At 37.5% G+C, this 18,902-nt stretch overlaps 2 protein-coding genes and 1 long non-coding RNA gene across 3 annotated transcripts in view; 2 read left to right on the top strand and 1 right to left on the bottom strand.

Moving 5' to 3' along the window:
* Positions 1–18,902, bottom strand: part of LOC134796430 (uncharacterized) — a 373,125-nt gene that overhangs the window by 136,057 nt on the left and 218,166 nt on the right. The window lies entirely within an intron of this gene.
* LOC134796390 (UDP-xylose and UDP-N-acetylglucosamine transporter) overlaps positions 1–18,902 on the top strand; it is a 217,236-nt gene that overhangs the window by 175,283 nt on the left and 23,051 nt on the right. The window lies entirely within an intron of this gene.
* Positions 7,759–8,966, top strand: LOC134796527 (lipase 3-like). The gene has a single exon (XM_063768713.1). The coding sequence runs from the start codon at positions 7,765–7,767 to the stop codon at positions 8,938–8,940; it is 1,176 nt and encodes a 391-aa protein (XP_063624783.1). The 5' UTR covers positions 7,759–7,764; the 3' UTR covers positions 8,941–8,966.

Below are 18,902 nucleotides of genomic sequence, written 5' to 3'. Positions count from 1 at the left end.
GTTACGCGTTACGCTGTTTCGAGTTTATCATTTTTTCCCCACCTCAAAAAGTGCTCAGCGCCACTAAAGAAGTTTTCACTTCAAAAATCGAAAAAAGTAAAACGAAGGGGCATAGCAAGATATACCTAGTTAATATAAGTACATCAAATTCTGTAAACATACTTCCGAACGTTATACGATACATGTGCGAATAGGTCATTCGCAACTCGTGTCGATTTATATTCGTGTCTCGTCGCAATTAACCGATTAATTTAGAATAACAGTCAACCTAAATCAAATCGAACCTCAGTAAAATATAGGGGTCATTAAAATTTTACGTGCCCCTAAAGAGGCCCCAATCTATTATCGACGCCTTGAGGGCTTTGTCGAACGATTTGAGAATACGATTGGGCGTAAAATGACGATTTATAGGTTATTACTAACACAATTTTTTTATTTAATAATAAATTTAATAAATGGATGTAGGGTTGGGTCCCGTGGTACTAAAGAGCTCCTCCTCATAGACATGACCATCTGCCAACAAATCCGGCGGACCAAGGGGGCCCTCTCAGCCGCTTGGATTGACTACAAGAAGGCCTATGATTCGGTGCCTCATTCATGGCTGGGGAGGGTCTTAGAGCTGTACAAAGTTGATGCAGCTTTGAGAGCCTTCCTAAGCGCGTGTATGGGGCAGTGGACCACAGTCCTTCGTCAACCACGAGGCGGGGATGACCGACCTGGCCGAGGGTTTTGCCTGTGCAATTGCGGACGAAGTGATGATGACGAACAACTATCGGAAATATATCCTGAAGGATGGTACGGTCGACATTTGTCGGGCATGCCGCCGTCCCGGAGAGTCACTCAGGCATATCATTTCCGGTTGTTCTCATCTTGCTAACGGTGAGTACTTGCACAGACATAATCTCGTAGCCAGAATTATTCACCAGCAGCTTGCCCTCCTATACGGCCTTGTGGACCGTGAAGTGCCGTACTACAAGTACTCACCTGCACCAGTTCTCGAAAATGGTCGTGCCACGCTCTATTGGGATCGATCTATCATCACTGACAGGACTATTGTTGCCAATAAGCCTGACATCGTGCTGATAGACCGATCGCAGCGCCGGACTGTGCTCGTCGACGTCACCATCCCCCATGATGAGAATCTCGTGAAGGCCGAGAAGGACAAGTCCAGCAAGTACCTAGACTTAGCTCATGAGATTACCGCCATGTGGGATGTTGACTCGACGATCATTGTTCCGATAGTCGTGTCAGCGAACGGTCTCATAGCGAAGAGTCTCGACCAACACCTAGAGAGACTCTCGCTGGGTGGTTGGATCAAGGGTCAGATGCAGAAGGCGGTAATTTTGGACACGGCGCGTATAGTACGTCGGTTCCTCACTCTGCGGCCCTGACCACCGGCAGCTTGGGCCCTGCCCCGCTACCGGCGGCACCCTAGGTTAGGTTTTTTTTATAATGTGTTTATATGTATTTTTTATTGTTTTGTAAGTGTTTTTATATTTTACTTTTATATTCATATTATAAAAATACCTAACTTAAGACGAAAAATGAATAAAGAACATAACAATTTAATAATATATTTTTTTATTTATTAAATAACAGGTTATGAGTTTGATCTAGATTTGTTATGAATATGATCTATCAGTGTCAAAAGTGAAGTTCCTGGTTGAAAAATTATAAGGTGCATTGGGGTAAGATTCAGCTTCATTGGAAGTCGGGAAGTGGGTCAAATTTAACTTACTTACAAGATTTGATCCGTACAAACCTATTACATAGATAGGTACATTGCAAGTTAATAAACCCGGATAAGTGCGAGTCGGACTCGCTCACCGAGGGTTCCGTACTTTTTAGTATTTGTTAATACATCATCTGTGAAAATTTGAACTGTCTAGCTATCACGGTTCATGAGATAGACTGGTGACAGACAGACAGACAGACGGACAGTGGAGTCTTAGTAATACGGTCCCGTTTTTACCCTTTGGGTACGGAACCCTAATAAGCTTGTAAAAACTAGGTTTGTAGCCAGAACGTTCATAAAAGCAGTGCCTCACTAGGGGCCCGATTCGGATTTTGAAATAGACATCTATTAGATATCTTTTAGACATCACCAAGATACGATAACGATATGTTTAAGATCTAACCTGTCAAATATGACGTTTGCGCGATTCTGGAGATACTCTTGAACGATTTCCTCAGGATATGACTTGTCTTAGAGATCCAATTCACATCTTATAGATATCTTACTCTATCTAACGTAAAAGTGACATTGGTTGCCCGAATTGCGCTGCAAAAGAGAACTAGTTGATATCAAAACTATAACGTATCTAGAATGGATGTAGTACGTGTCGTCTCTTGTGAATATCTTGAAGTTCGAATACGGCAGTAGGTTTAGTATCTTTTGCAAGTAATATCAGGCTTCCCATTGTATTGCTTTACTCAAGGCAGGATCTTCAGAGCCATACAATGGGAAACCAGAGGATGCAGTCTTACGAGGTAAAATCGTTGCTTATTGCAGTTTTATGCCTTTATTGGTTCGTCATAGGAATATCAGTGCAATAAGCGTTTATAGCTTGCAACTACAGTTCAAGCTGTGCGACAAAGCACAATATGAACCTAGACTAGACTTGACATTTTTAGTGTTCCGTACCCAAAGGGTAAAAACAAGACCCTATTACTAAGAATCCGCTGTCTGTCTGTCTGTCCGTCCGTACGTCCGTCCGTCCTTCCGTCTGTCACCAGACTGTACCTCATGAACCGTGATAGCAGAGCTAGGCAGTTGAAATTTTCACAGATGATGTATTTCTGTTGCCGCTATAACAACAAATACTAAAAAGTACGCAACCCTCGGTGGGCGAGTCCGACTCGCACTTGTCCGGTTTTTTTAGAATTCCGTTACGTAGTCAATTAGGAATCCTTAGAAAAACTTTAACGCGGTTTATTTCGCAAAAAATCTTCGACTCTTTCAGAGTCGTTGAAATTTTTGCGTCAGATGTCAATTGCAATTATACGACACAAACACTGGGTACCTATAAATGTATGCTTTTAATTATTTAACTTATTCTTGCGCAAGAAGAAGAAGCGCTGGCTGGACGTCGTGACAGCGGACATGGGAGAGAACAATCTCATACCTGAGGATGCCGAAGACCGGGCAAAGTGAAGAAGACTGAGCAGGAAAGCGGACCCTGGCGCTAAACCGGGAATACGCTAGGTTGAAGAAGAAGATTCTTGCGCAATAAATTCCAAGTTATAACTGGTTTTGTTTTCCAATAAAACTTAACTTTGTTAAGCGTGGCTGCCTGGACAGAATAAATTATGTTCTTGTTGATCTTGATGACATTGATCTCAATTAGGTAGTTCCGGTAGTTCACATAAATTACCTCAAAAAATTCTTGGCCTATGTTATAATCGTGTAGATGAGGAAATATATTTGGGATTTATATTATTTGTATATAACTATAAATTCATCCCTACAATCACTTAAAACGAAGCGATAAATAAAATAATAGAAAACACTAATCTGTGTGGCTACCAGTTTGGCACTGACATAATAAACTATTGAGAACGTAGGTAACTTACTTTCTATGCATCTCGCTCCTACTCGCATATTAGTGCGAGCGAGATGTATAGAAAGTAAAAAATCGAAGTTGCTGCCCGGGTTATTGACATTTGCCGCAGTAATGCAGTCGGCAGTAGTGTCGCGCTGCAATATTGCAGCAGTAATATACTGGTGCTGTCTGAATCCAAACGTCATCTTTAAGGGGCCCACTGATTAACAGTCCGCCGGACGGTATCGGCCTGTCAGTTGTTCGGAAATTTTGTTCTGACAGGCCGATACCGTCCGGCGGACTGTTAATCAGTGGGCCCCTTTACTGCCGCGATTAGAACGTCAACATTCGATGAGCAATTTGAATACGTAGTTCAATGTACCTACGATCTTGACATTAATATTATGCGTCTAACCGGTTTCGCGGCGTGTTTTTGTGACAACACAATAAAAAAAAATATTACGGCTATTCTTAGGAATGTGAGTGACCGAGAAAATTCGTGATCTCGAAAATGACGAAAACATTTTTAGAGTCACACCAAGAAAAGTCTGCAGCGGATTTGATAGCCCACGCAGTGTAAGTGTCATAATTTCATAGAAGTTTGACGTTTAAAATGACACTTGCACTGCGTGGGCTATCAAAATCGCTGCAGACTTTTCACGGTCTGTCTCTATGACTCGCGACGGAGCTACAAGACTATAGCTTTATTTTTTTATTTAAACGCACAGGATAGAATATTCCAATATACATCCGATATACCCAAAACAAATCGACGTACCTATTTTGTCGAGATTTTTGAAAACGATTTTTGATACACGTGAGGTAGATTTATGATGGGATTAATTTACATACAACAGGTAAGGTTTTTAAATTAACATTTATCAGGAATCGATCCACAATGTGACTTGCATATTTTATTTTTAGAATAGGTAACATGCCTTTATGCCAATATGAAGAAGACAATACTTTAAACAAAGAGCAATATGCAAATGACGGAGGTCCCTCTGAGAATTCGAAATTAGCCGACCTCGCATGTATTTCCTATTCCTGTTCTAAGTAGGTACATTGTGCACTTTAGTATTGCAAAGGCCACTGAAAGGCTAGAGTTAATAGATGATTAGTATATCGCAATTTTTTTTCACTGGGTAAGCATTTATTTTACTGAGAGCTATAAAAACAGCGCGAAGATTAATATTTTCGAATTTTGTTATGCTTGAAGCGTGACAAGGAATGTTAATTACAATTATGTTAGTTAGCGTACATTGAAGGTAATACCTAATTACTTTGTATGAATAATAAAAGTACTTTGTATAAGTTTAAAGACTTCATAATTTTTAAAAGTTGTTAAACTAAAGTGTACAATATAATTATGTTTTAATTATTTGTTCATGTGACAGGGTCCATCCAGTATATAAACATTACAAGTAAGTTTAAAGTTAAATAAAAGCTCGTTAAACAATACATAAGTAGGTATATAATACAGTAACAGTTACTTAATACAAAGCCTAATTATTTAGCCGGGTTATTAAACTTTCAAGTTTGCAATTTAATATTTGATTGTCAAGGTCAAAAATAATAATTGGTTGCACAAGGTTGTCCCAATGATAATTTGTAAGAAGATATAATCATATATTATATTATGTTACTAGCGACCCGCCCCGGCTTCGCACGGGTTAGGTACCTACCTACGTTTAAACTAGTGATCCAAAGGACTCGAGCCTTTTAGCTCTTTTTTTAGGGCTCGCCTAATTTCTTGACGCCTAAAAGGCTAAAAGCCTATTTAGCTCTTTAGCCCCCGAGCCTAGTTCTATTTAAGATCCTAGACTCTTGGGGCTAATAACCTTATTAAGCCCGGCCAGTCGCTAAAGGGCTGGGGGGCTAAAGAGCTAAATAGGCTTTTTTTTAGGGGCTTAATAAGGTTATTAGCCCCAAGTTTCTAGGCGCTTAAATAGAACTAGGCTCGGGGGCTAAAGAGCTAAATAGGCTTTTATATAGCCTTTTAGGCGTCAAGATATGAGGCGAGCCCTAAAAAAAGAGCTCCAAAGGCTCGAGTCTTTTGGATCACTAGTTTAAACCTTTCACAAGAATCGTTCTATTGATAGGTGAAAACCGCATGAAAATCCGTTCAGTAGTTTTTGAATTTATCGCGAACATAGAAACACACAAACAGACAGACGCGGCGGGGAACTTTTTTTATAAGGTGTAGTGATAAGCAAGATACGAGAGGGGTAATACGATTTTAAATTATACTTAGGGCCGGGACATTAACCCGGGGTTAACCGGTTAAACCTTGAGCTACCATGGTTACCAGTACAATTTGACACTGGGTTAACGGTTTAACCGCTTAACCCTTGGTTAGTGGGATGGTGCAAGTGGCCCTTATTCGGTTTCGCTTACTAGCAGAATGCGTCCAAAGTTGTTAATTTTAATTTATTTACTTGCAACCAAATACACAAACATAATACATATAGTATATAACTTTGAAACAAACATTATACTCACATTGTGACATTCAAATGGGAATAGGGAGTATTACTGCAATGTTCTGCCGCCAGAGTGCAGCACTAATTTGTTTAGTAAACCATAGACTAACTTATAAATACTAGGCCTTAAACAGTTTTTTGACAAGTTTTCACTTTGGCTTTCACTATGACATTGATGTACCATGGCGGTTTGTTTACAGGTGGCCTACCGCGAAACGCGAAAATCGAAATTTCTTTATCTGCCACTTTATCAATCGAATAAGCAAGAGTGATAGAGAGGCAGAAACCGAACTTTCGACTGTCGTGTTTCACAGTAGGCCATGTGATTGACCTAGTGACGCATGATGTGTCATTGATGATGTCAATGAGGTTTGTTTACTGTATGTGCTAATGGTGCCACCTACGCAGAGCTTTGCCTAATATTCCCTATTGCAGTAGCATAAAATATACCATTCGAATTCAAATTTCACCAGCATAATAGGGATGTGTCATGTTGAATTTTATAATAAAATATAGTAAAATAGAGCAGTTTATCACAATGTTGTGGATATTTAAAAAATATATGGAAATAATACAAAAATACAGCACCTAAAAGTTTCATATTAAGTTTTTTTTTTAACTTCCAAAAACGAAATAAGTAAGGATACCGTTCGATTCTTCAAATTTTATCCAAAAAAAAGATAGTAGGTATAGCAACTATATACATAAACGCAATATTTCACTGACAAAAACGCAATATTCTTATTTTGTTCATACTTAGATGGATTTTCAGTGACCTTGACGTCACGTTCACTTATGATTTTGTTAGGGGCGTTTCGCGAGTGAATTGATGTACGACTGTCGGACTTTGACTATCATTTCTGACTTTTGTATTGCTTTAATGCAATGGGTCCCATATAGACATTTGATCCTAAAAACAAACCTGATTAATTGATATCATAAATGAAAATTTGTCATCTAGCCTATTGCTGATGCGACGCGACATTGCATTTATTGCAGCAATGCTGTCGACAGTAATGTCAGGCTGCAATACTGCTGCAGAAATGCTGGTGTAGTCTGAACCCGAACGATACCTTAAGGGTGAAGATAAGGTGCAGTAAAACAATGCATTTTAATGAAGACATTACACGCGTTACATGCGTTTTTTATTTGTGCGTCACCACACTTACATGCGTGATGCGTGTAGTTACGTACAAAGAATAAGGACCTACTGCCGTATTCGAACTTCAAGATATTCACAAGAGATGACACGTACTAGATCCATTCTAGATACGTTATAGTTTAGATATCAACTAGTTCTCTTTTGCAGCGCAATTCGGGCAACCAATGTCACTTTTACGTTAGAGGGAGTAAGATTAGATGTGAATTGGATCTCTAAGTCTCCAGAATCGCGCAAATGTCAAATTTGACAGGTTAGATCTTAAACATATCGTTATCGTATCTTGGTGATGTCTAAAAGATGTCTAATAGATGCCTATTTCAAAATCCGAATCGGGCCCATTGACTTTATTAAGTAACGTTAATTGTAATGTTACATACAATAGGTACTATCCTAAACTCAAAGTATTAGACAAAAAATGTGTAGATCTAAGTAATGATGCAAGGTCATGAAGGTGATGGACTGGTATCGGAAATTCATTTATTCCAAAAAGTAGAATAACTACCGCGTTGCTCGCTTGACCACTTTATTTATTATTTTGTTAGTGTATGTGCGGGCACGGGGCACTTCATTCGTGAACATGGCCTTACTCAACTTAAACGTTCTGCTCACACTACTCTTAGGCGTTGATAGAACTCAAAAACATCTAAACTTTACTGAGTTAACTCAACTGAGTGGATATAAATCTGAGGAGCATACGGTGGTAACCGAAGATGGGTATGTCCTGAATATGTTCAGGATAACTAGAGGTGCGAAGTGTGTGGAGGAGATTAAGCAGACACCTGTGTTCTTCATGCCTCCATTGCTTTCTGCGGCCGACACGGCATTGGAGCCTGGACCGGATGCAGCGATGCCTTACCTTATATCGGACGCCTGCTATGATATCTGGATAGGAAACCCTCGAGGCACGTACTACGGGCGGAGGCATATGCGACTCGATCCTGATAAAAACAAGGAATTCTGGCAGTTTTCTATCGACGAAATCGGCACTTACGACGTACCTGCGATGGTCGATTACGTATTGAACAATACGAGGAAAGAGAAGTTGATGTATGTTGGATTTTCTCAAGGAGGCGGAACTTTTTTCGTCATGTGCAGTGAAAGACCGGACATGTGCCAAAAGATAAAACTAATGATCGGCTTGGCACCAGCTACGAGACTTCGGAACACTAAATCAGTCTTATTAAGAACATTGTGCAAGAACGTTGAAGATAATTTGGATGTTTTCGACAGTATGCAAATCTGGGAAGTTTTCGGGAGAGACCAATTTACAGCAGCGGTCAACGGTTTATTATGCCGAAATAACGTTAAAATGTGCGAATGGTTTGTGTCTTTATTGGATTCATCGCATCCAGGATCCGTAGCCAATTCGACATATACAACTATGCTGGAACGCTTTCCGGCTGGGACTTCGATTCGAAACTTGGTGCATTTCAGCCAAAGTTTGCGGAGTAAGAAGTTCCTCAAGTTCAACTATGGGACAGTTAAAAACGTAAAAGTGTACGGTCGCCCGGATCCTCCGGAATATAATTTAACAGCAGCGGATTTACCTATTTTGCTAATAACGGGGAGAAATGATGCCTTAGTAGACGTGAAGGATGTGAAATGGTTAGCCAGAAAACTGCCAAAACTGAAAGAGCTTTTGATTGTGGAAGACCCAAAGTGGAACCATGTAGATATGTTTTACAGTGAATTTATTAAGGATATGATTTTTCCTAAGATTTTGTATTACCTTCTTCGTTACAACGAAAATTGAAAATCGTAAAATGTTCTAGTTAGTAGTAGTTAGGGTTGTTGGTAGCCCAAAGTGTAAATAACACTGCTCCGTAGCGAATACTTCACAAAATATGAGCAAAACACATTAAAATAGTCTGTATTTTAATGTGTTTTATTTAAAAAAAATATATTAATAACAGTTGTGTGTCAAACTAGCTAAATGGAGTAAATTGAAAGTGATATGAAACTGTTATGTTATTATTCTAGGTAAATTATATTGTATCCTATTTTAATACTAATCGTACGAAAAAAGTATATTCGTAAAAAGTGACATTCTATTGTATTCTGAAAATAAATAACGTCTTTTTATCGTGCCTAAGTATATATTATTAGCAGGCAAGGCAGACCCAGTAAGTGTAGAAAGCATTTTTACGGATATGAAGCCTCTTCTTCCTCGCGTTATCCCGGCATTTTGCCACGGCTCATGGGAGCCTGGGGTCCGCTTGACAACTAATCCCAAGAATTGACGTAGGCACTAGTTTTTACGAAAGCGACTGCCATCTGGACTTTTCAACCCAGAGGGGAAACTAAACAAGGCCTTATTGGGATTAGTCCGGTTTTCTCACGATGTATTCCTTCAACGAAAAGCGACTGGTTATTTATTTGATATTTTCAAATGATAATGTCGTACATAATTTCTGAAAAACTCATTGGTACGAGCCGGGGTTTGAACCCGTGACCTCCGGATTGCAAGTCGCACGCTCTTACCGCTAGGCCACCAGCGCTATGAATATGGATATGAAGCCTATCAATAATTAATTAATTATTCACAAGTGATTAGAAAAACAAAAAAATAAATAAACGTTATTTTATATCTTTATGAATTGAATTGATCAGTGGAGCAAATTTTCACCTTTTAACCTACCTACGTTTATTCTTAAAAATAAACTTTTTCATATTATAAAATAAATTGTTTGAATACATTTACACATGTATAAAGTCGGTCTTGGGTCATCAACTTACATAATATGTGTCCCAAAATGAAACTCAATCGGTCCAGTAAATAGTTTCCTTATTACCTTGATGTACAACAGCACCACTCTTAACTGTCCATCGGTGGACCATTATAAATGGCATAAGGTCCACCGATGGATAGTTAACAGTGTGGACGATGGTACTTGGGTAGAGTCAGACCGTGAATAGTCTGCAGCGATTTTGATAGCCCACGCAGTGCAAGTGTAATTTTAAACGTCAAACTTCTATGAAATTATGACGTATAAATAACACATATACTGCGTGGGCTATCAAATCCGCTGCAGACTTTTCTTGGTGCGACTCTAGGTACATAATTTTGGCTCGGTATTAGACTGATACCATATGCTCCACAAACTATAAAATCGTATGGGTTACACACAACCCCCTAACCCCCACCCCCACACTACACACTAAACCCCTTATTCATAAACGTTTACTAAAGTTGACAAACCTATAATAATCGCTTGTCCCTTTCCATCATACCAATACGTCGGAAAGGGACAAACGATTATTATCGGCTGGTCAACTTTAGTAAACATTTATGAATGGGGGTTATAAATTATTAATCTAATACCGTTTGAGAAATGGGCCCCTTGACTGTACTCAAAATTATTATAAAATACAAAAGTAACTCACTGCCGGATTCGAACTTTAAGATACGTCAATTAATAGATCTAGAAACGATATGGATTAGATGTGTCAGTGTCAAAAGTGACGTACCTATTTGTTTAAAGAAACGTCACATTTGACACTGACATATTATGTATATCTCATCCCTATCGTTTCTAGATCTATTAATTGACCTTTCTTAAAGTTAGAATCGGGCCGTCAGTCTCAGCAAAAGCAAAAGTCAATGGGGGCCTAGTCAAGATGACAATCGTTTGTAGAAAAAATGAAACGCTTTTGTCTCTGTATCACTCTTCCATATTAGTGCGATGCAGACAGCGTTAGGTTAGGCCTACTAGTACAGTGAGCATCGATAATAGGGGATGAAAACTACACGCCTCAAATAAACTGACAATAAGAACTTTACTTACACGAATATATTTTTGAAACGTTGGCTTGTTTGGGAACATGTTTGGGAACCAGGGACCGGCCCGCTATCCCTTATAGAGGGTTTTGTAAGGGTTTTTCATAAAGCTTAACTCACCATATCCTTTGCCAGACCAAACTCTTTCATTTTGCTTTTAAAGCCTAAGGGCTTAAGGGGTTATATAAGTATAACCTCTAGCCGCCCAGAGTCCTATAAAAAGGTCTCCTGTTCCATTCTAATTTGAACTTTGTGTTGACAAAATAAAATTTCATTATCTTGGCAAGGTTTGACGTATGGGCGGCTAGAGCATAAAGCTAACCCATTTGAATAATCGGTAGCCCAATACCCTTACAAAACCCTTATCAACCGCTCACCAACACCTTGCATATCGCTTATAAGGGTTAGCCTTATCTTATAAAGGGCTTCCCTTTTAGAATATCCCGGCCGCCGATATCGCCGGCGGCGTGACTAGCGTAGATATTATACTAATCCTGTCTCTTTCACCCAAGGTTGAACTACGACATTACTAAAGGGAAAGCTTTATAAAAAGCGCTTAATGATAAGGGTAACCCTTATTAAGGGTTGCAATTGGCATATAGGTAAGCTTTTCGGGTGTAGTCAAATGAATGGGCTTGCAGTTCAAACTGGAAAGTCTTTCAATGTGTTACTGCCGTATTCGAACTTCAAGATATTCACAAGAGACGACACGTACTAGATCCATTCTAGATACCTTATAGTTTAGATATCAACTAGTTCACTTTTGCAGCGCAATTCGGGCAACCAATGTCACTTTTACCTTAGATAGAGTAAGATATCAATTAGATGTGAATTGGATCTGTGGAAATCGTTCAACAGTATCTCCAGAATCGCGCAAATGTCAAATTTGACAGGTTAGCTCTTAAACATATCGTTATCGTATCTTGATGATGTCTGAAAGATGTCTAATAGATGTCTATTTCAAAATCCGAATCGGGCCCTTAGCCGTGTTAAAGGGACGCCCATTGAAAGGCTTTTATCGCGGAAAGGGTTGTCCGGGAACTCGACCGTACATACATACATTTAGCAAGTGTTATGTAGGTGTATGTATTTATACATACATACATTTAAACATGTACAACGGAGTTTAGTTGTACTTTTAGGTGTGTTTAGGTTTGCCCTTGTTATGACCAGAGTTTAATGCCCGAGAACCAGGTAGACTAACAGAGGTCTCGAAATAAATTAATGTAGGTATTGGAGTAAACAAATTAACGTGATTGACAATAAAACAAATAAGTAATAATTACCTACCACTGATAATTATTTAGAAAGCCATAATAAAATTAAAAAAAGCGTTGTTTCCAACCACCTGATTAAATTAGGAGGAGTATTCTGATTGCAATAACCGGTTATTAAATGGATTTGTTATGGATATGATAGGTCAGTACCTATCAAAAGTCACTGGTTGAAAAAGTGTCACTTTTGACACTGACAGATCATATTCGTAACAAAATAAAGTGTTATTAAAATCTACGCTTCCAGCGTCCAAAACCCGATAACAATCATAATTATATCGGCAAACGCAAATCGAAAAGTAACAATGATTCGGGATGGTATGCAATGAAAATAGACGTGAACTTTTCCGTTCATGTTCGTTTGGCATTTTCGATAAAAGATTGTTGCTCGGCTAGCCTCCGGTGTAGTTCAGAAAGTTAGTTTAAAATTAAGCTACCAATGTTTAACTACAGTAAAAGAAAGAAAAGCCTCTTCAGACGCGCTATTTATTGTCATCACTTAACACAAAAAGGCTTTTAGACTTTTAGGCTTTTAGACAGTCTTGCAGCTGAAATAAATGTCATATACTAAGAAAACTTTTTTTCTTAGTATATGACATTTATTTCAGTTTATAATTTATATAGTAGTGTTTCTACTTGATAAAAACAAATTAAAATATTTTCTGAAAAATAATTTAATTTGTTCAAATACTTCATAGTCTTGCAGCTGCTTAATTTTTTTTAATACCTATATTAAAGATAAGGTTAATTTAGAACCTGTTTTGTGTCATCTGTTTGCGGTGCCGCCGGTGCCCCATAAACATAAGTCTGAAATTAAATAACCAATTTAACCCTTAAACAGGTTGTGTATCTATAGGTACCACATAGCAAATGATTTTTTTTTGACGAGCAGAATAAATACAACGACCACTAAATGTCATTGCCGTAAAGTCTATAAAGTGGGTGATTTCCGAACGTTAAAAAATGGGAGGTGTCTAAACGAATTTCTTTGACATTTTAGTTGTCAAGTTCATATCGACAACAAATGGCAGTTATTGTACGTTTTTCCCGCGATAAAAGTACGCTACACCGAAAAAAAGTCCTGTAAGTATTTTTTGTTGTATATTTTTGGTAGATTATTAGATAATGTATGTGTAGTAAGTCATAATTTACCTTAGTTATTGTTTTCTGATAAAATATTCGCTCGAAAAGTTTCTGGTTCGTATGAACCCTCTGCCCGTTTGGGGCACGTTCTAGTGGTATCTAAGTGGCCACTGCCCTGCAAGGAGTTTACATGTCATTTAAGGGTAAGATTTATGACTATGAATGGACCCTCATAGTACAAAAGTAACATATTTTCCTTTGGTTTTTAAATTAAATATTTATTCAACGGTTAGTTTTACGAGCCACGACATCCGCGTGAGCCAATCAAGTGCTGGCAGTTAGTGTATTTTGTGACGCAAGTAAAAATGTGACATGCACATGACTTACCCTTAAAACTACTCTCTATAGCTAACAAGGCAGTGGCCATATATGTACCACGTAGCACCATTTTTAACGGGCAGTGGGCATATAAAAACCACCGGGTTTTTTTTTTAATTATTGATAATAAAAATAAAACAAGAAATGACTTTTCTTTTAACGCTATTAGCTACCTGAATCAGTAATCAAAAGTAAATAATGTCTCAGGCCTGTTTAAGGGTTAACTAAAAGTAAAAAGGGTCGGAGTGGAATTGCCCACGCGGGTTTTGATCTAATCAATATGTTTTTTTAAAGAATTTCAACGCTTCATTTGTTTTACTTATGTTACTAAAAATAACGTCAAACCAGGTGGATAAGGTATTCTAAATATAGTAGTTGTAGGTAGTATAGTAATAGCAGTTAAGGTAAAGGATTAAAATAACACCACAATCAACCAAAAACAAACAACAACACTTATTATCTTATTATTACAATAAGATGAGAGCGAACGCCGTAATGATGACATAGTACCCGCTTAATAATAATTTAGGAGCCAAAGATTTCCGGAGAAATGGACCAAGAATCAAGAATGATGGCTCATTAACTTAAGGGATTGAGGATTGTAACTGTTCTAAAATAGATTTTTTGTGGCTTAATTATTTTGGGGTTAATCGTGATTTATAAGATGGATGAAATTGGTTTGCGTTTTGTAATTTATGTGCGCTTGAACAATGGAGATTAAACGTTAGGTGCTTGGGTGAATCCGATTTTAGGGTGATGACGTTCGGATGTTGCTCGGGGCCGTGCGATTTCCTGAGTAAACACTACAAATAACTATAAAATAAATAATTACTACAATATAACAGAGATACAATATTACAGCTAATAAAACATTAAATTAGGAGATGTGAAAGGTCCCCAAAGTCAGAGTAAACTACTAATGCTAATTAGATTTGAAGGTGTAAAAGCTCTCCATGCGTCAAATGAAATAGGGTTGTTGACACAAATGTTAAATTTTATAACCAAATCTAGTTAAATAGGTAGATATAAAATGAGCAATTTATCACAATAGATTGGAACCTTCAAAAAATATATAGGAATAATAAAATAAATTTGGAACTTTGATGCCATCTAGGAAAAAATAATGGTACCATTCGATTCCTTACATTTTATTACAAAAAAATTGTATTGCAACAATATACAACGCAATATTTTACCGACAAAATCGCAATTTTCTTGTTTTCCATAGGTACATCGAAACGGCTTCTAACGTTAAGTACATTTATGTAACGATGTATTCCCATTTTGTTAGAATTGTTTCGTCAGTAAAGTGTGGGTGCCAGACTTTGACCATCATTTGTGACTTTTTTATTACTTTAAGACAATGGGTCCCATATAGACATTTGATCCTCAAAACAAACCTGATCGACTGATAACATTCATAAAAAAAGTCAAATACCTATTATAATTATGCAACGACACGAATTCAAGTCTGATTTAACCACGGAATATAGATTGAGCGCGCCGCCGCGGTGGATTTAACAGAATATATTATAACGTATGGTTTTGACACTAACAGGGGTTATCATAAAGAGGCAGATGATTAATGTATTGAGATAAGCGCTACCTTAATTAGCAGGTAGGTTGGACGTGTAAAAAATGCGTTCTCATGTCTAGAAATACTCATACACATTGTTATGGTTAGTATCATTGGGTCAATGAAATTGAAAAAACTCCCTCTGCAAAAATTGATTCAATTTTTGCAGAGGGTGTTTTTTCGACATTTTGTATAATTTTGTATCATTATTTGTGACATTTTGTATTGGTATAGGGAACTATCGTCTCATTCCAGTAAATTTTGACGAACTACCTACGATAATATTATATAGCACGAATTCGATACCGAACGACCGAGCCATAATCATTAACCAGCAAAATCTACTCCACGTCGTTCGATGTCGGAGCCAGTTTTAATCATAGTCAAAGCGACGTTTATAAAGCGCTCTACCAACTATGAGCTCGACACGTTACGTGTCATGTTGATCGTATATAGACGGAGAGCTCACCCGAAAATAGATAAGTTCAGTAGGTATAAGCAGGCGTGGCTCACTCCGCGATTTCGTCGCGTCGCTACAAGTACATGCGGCCCACACCAATTTTATTTACTATTATGTATTTATTCTGTGGTATAAGTAAATAGATATTATAGGACCATTTTACACAAATTGATCTAGTCCCACAATACGCTCAATAAGGCTTGTGTGGGTACAAGACGACGATATACAGGTTGGCCAAAAATAAGTCCATTACCATTGCCAGGTAGGTTTTCGGATTATACTGAGCAAATTTTACTAAGGGTTCAACCCCGAAATCGCGAAAAAAAATTTGGCTCTTCATACATTTTGGCTGGTCCATTTTCTATGGGAAGGTAATTTTTTTTTTTCACGATTTCTGGGTTAGTCCTATGGTTCCCAAATACTCCCTGGCAACGAGAAACCACTTATTTTTTGGCCACCGTGTATATAATAAAGAATAATAGGAGGATCTACCATCTTTTGGCCTGAATCGGAAACTTAAACTTGACACTGCATGGTACTTCACATTAAAGCAGGTGCTTGCTGATCCCTACAGTTCACGCTCGCTACCTTGTACGTTGTAAGTTCTGCCATCTTGTGGCGTAAATTAGAAACTTAAGTTTGACGTTTAAATTTAGGGGGCTCATGTGCTACCTACAGTTTATGTGCCCTCCCCATAGTAAGGGACACCTGGGAGGGCTTGCGTTGTTCCAAAAATCAAAGAGAATTTAGTATAGAGGCGGGTTGTCAAAGTAAAGTTTCTAGTCACATCAGTAAATTTACTGCCATCTTTCGACACACGATTAAAACTTTTAGAATGCCAAAGGTATAGCGTCATTTTTTTTGGCCCATGCTCGAGATGGCGACACTTTTTGATATATTAAATTTAACACATATCAGTGAAATAACAAGGATCAAAGTCAAATGGCATTCTAAAAGTTTTATCGCGTGTAGAAAGATGGCAGTAAATTTACTGTGAGTACAAAATTTACTTTGACAGTCCGCTTCTATACTAAATTCTCTTTGCAAAAATGTAATAACATTTTCCGGGGCTAGCTCTAAGACAATTATTACCTATGCATATTATGGGACACGTTGCTATGAGCCGAACAAATTGAGACACATTTTAGAGAACTGAGGCTTTAAAGCGTGTCTCATATTCGATAAACTAGGGAAATGTTCCACCTGTATATTCCAAGATCGTAGATTTGTGGCGACAACTTATTACCAACAACTGATTGTAAAATGACACCATTCAAATTATCATCATCTTTCTCGCGTTATCCTGGTTTATTGCCACGGCTCGTGGGAGCCTGGGGTCCGCTTGGCAACCCCGAGAATTGGCGTAGGCACTAGTTTTTACAAAAGCGACTGCCATATGATCTTCCAACCCAGAGGGGAATCTAGGCTTTTTTGGGATTAGTCCGGTTTCCTCACGAAGTTTTCCTTCATCGAAAAGCCACTGGTAAATATCGAATGATATTACACACCACAACACAACCACCAAAACAACACAAAACAAAAATTAAAATCAACACAGGTAAATTCTAAAGTGTCTATATAGAAAATTCTAATACGTGAAACCTGGTTAAGTGGGACCTGGATAAGTGAGAAACCTTTATAGCTGGGACTCATGGTGCGGTCCCGACACTTTAGCACTGTATTACCTCTGTTAGTGAGATAAAACGAACCTCTATAACTGGGATTAGTTGTTGTGATTTTATAGTCACATTTACCTCTATAATTGAGACAGAGAGTGTATTTTACCTCTTTTACTGAGACTATATTTATAAGATTACATTTTCCTAATTGTTTTTTTAGAATTTTATACGAATTACCTCTGTATCTGAGATAACGTCAATCTATGACCTCTCTAACTTGGACTTTATGGATCTATTTCCGTATTCTTACTAACTCTTAAGCAAAATAATTTATTATATTAATTTATTTTGCTTAATTGTGTCTAAACGACTACAAGTTTCATTTAGTTACTTTATGTAGTTGAAACTATCGAAACGAAAGCTGAAATCTTGATAAGTAACAAGAATAAACAAATTTTCATTTAATAAATTTCTAAGACGCAATGAAGTCCGTATCAAATTTAATTGAAAAAATCTATCCTTTAGAAAATCATTCAAAATAAATTCAGAGAAATATTTAAAAAGACTTAAAAAATATTTAGGGACAAGGATTATTTTACCTAAACATTTAAAGATAATTACAAAATACCTTATTAACCACCTCTATAACTGAGATATATCCTCTATTCTCACCTCTATTAATGGGACCCTCTGTAAATGAGACAGACATTTATTTGTACCTGGCTAACTGAGAGCCTGGGTAAGTGGAATACCTCTTTAAGTGAGACAAATCTGCTCGTCCCTTGAAGTCTCACTTATCCAGGTTTCACTGTATTAACAATATGTGACCCGAAACGTTCCCCTTTTATCTCCATAACCGTAATAATGACTAAATTTCGACGTTAATGATTAAGACGAAAGTGGAGGACCCGCGCGAAATGGCCTTTTCATACAAACGTAGTCGTCATTTTGCTCTATAATATCTTAAATATTTATACCCAATTTGTTGTATATCAACTACAGCTATGCTGCTACGTTTTTTTTTCCAATTATTGATTATTATAAAATTTAGGAGCATTTAAAAATTTACATGAAATCTGTTTTCGCTCCTAATTTTTACAATAATAAAAAAAATTAATAATTTCAAACTTTGGAGCATAGTTAAGTTTAATATACATCAAATTACATCAAAATATTTTCCATTATGTCAATATCCAGAGAGGAAAACGAGGACTACGTTTGTATGGAGATGCGGCCGAACCCTTTCCTCTTAATGCTTAAAGCGACCCTCACAATTAATCTGAACGCGGAACGTGTTCCAATTCAGCGGCCGTTTATTTTAGAAACGCCTACTCTTAAAATACCTTTCGCTTAGCATCGTTAAGCTTGCCACGGTCAATGTATTACAGCCAGTATTCTGACTTGGAGGTCTTGGGATATTTAATCTTTTTGATAACTATTGTCATAAAATTATGATACCTTTAAAGGTTCTTGGCCTCCAACGGTGATTTCTTTTCTTTTGTATCTTTTCTGAGGTGTGCTAATAAAGAGTATTCTATCAGTCTATC

Source organism: Cydia splendana, chromosome 13, assembly GCF_910591565.1.
Source record: "Cydia splendana chromosome 13, ilCydSple1.2, whole genome shotgun sequence".
Lineage (NCBI taxonomy): Eukaryota > Metazoa > Arthropoda > Insecta > Lepidoptera > Tortricidae > Cydia > Cydia splendana.
Note: the sequence above shows the minus strand (reverse complement) of the source record. Positions and strands in the feature narration are given on the sequence as shown.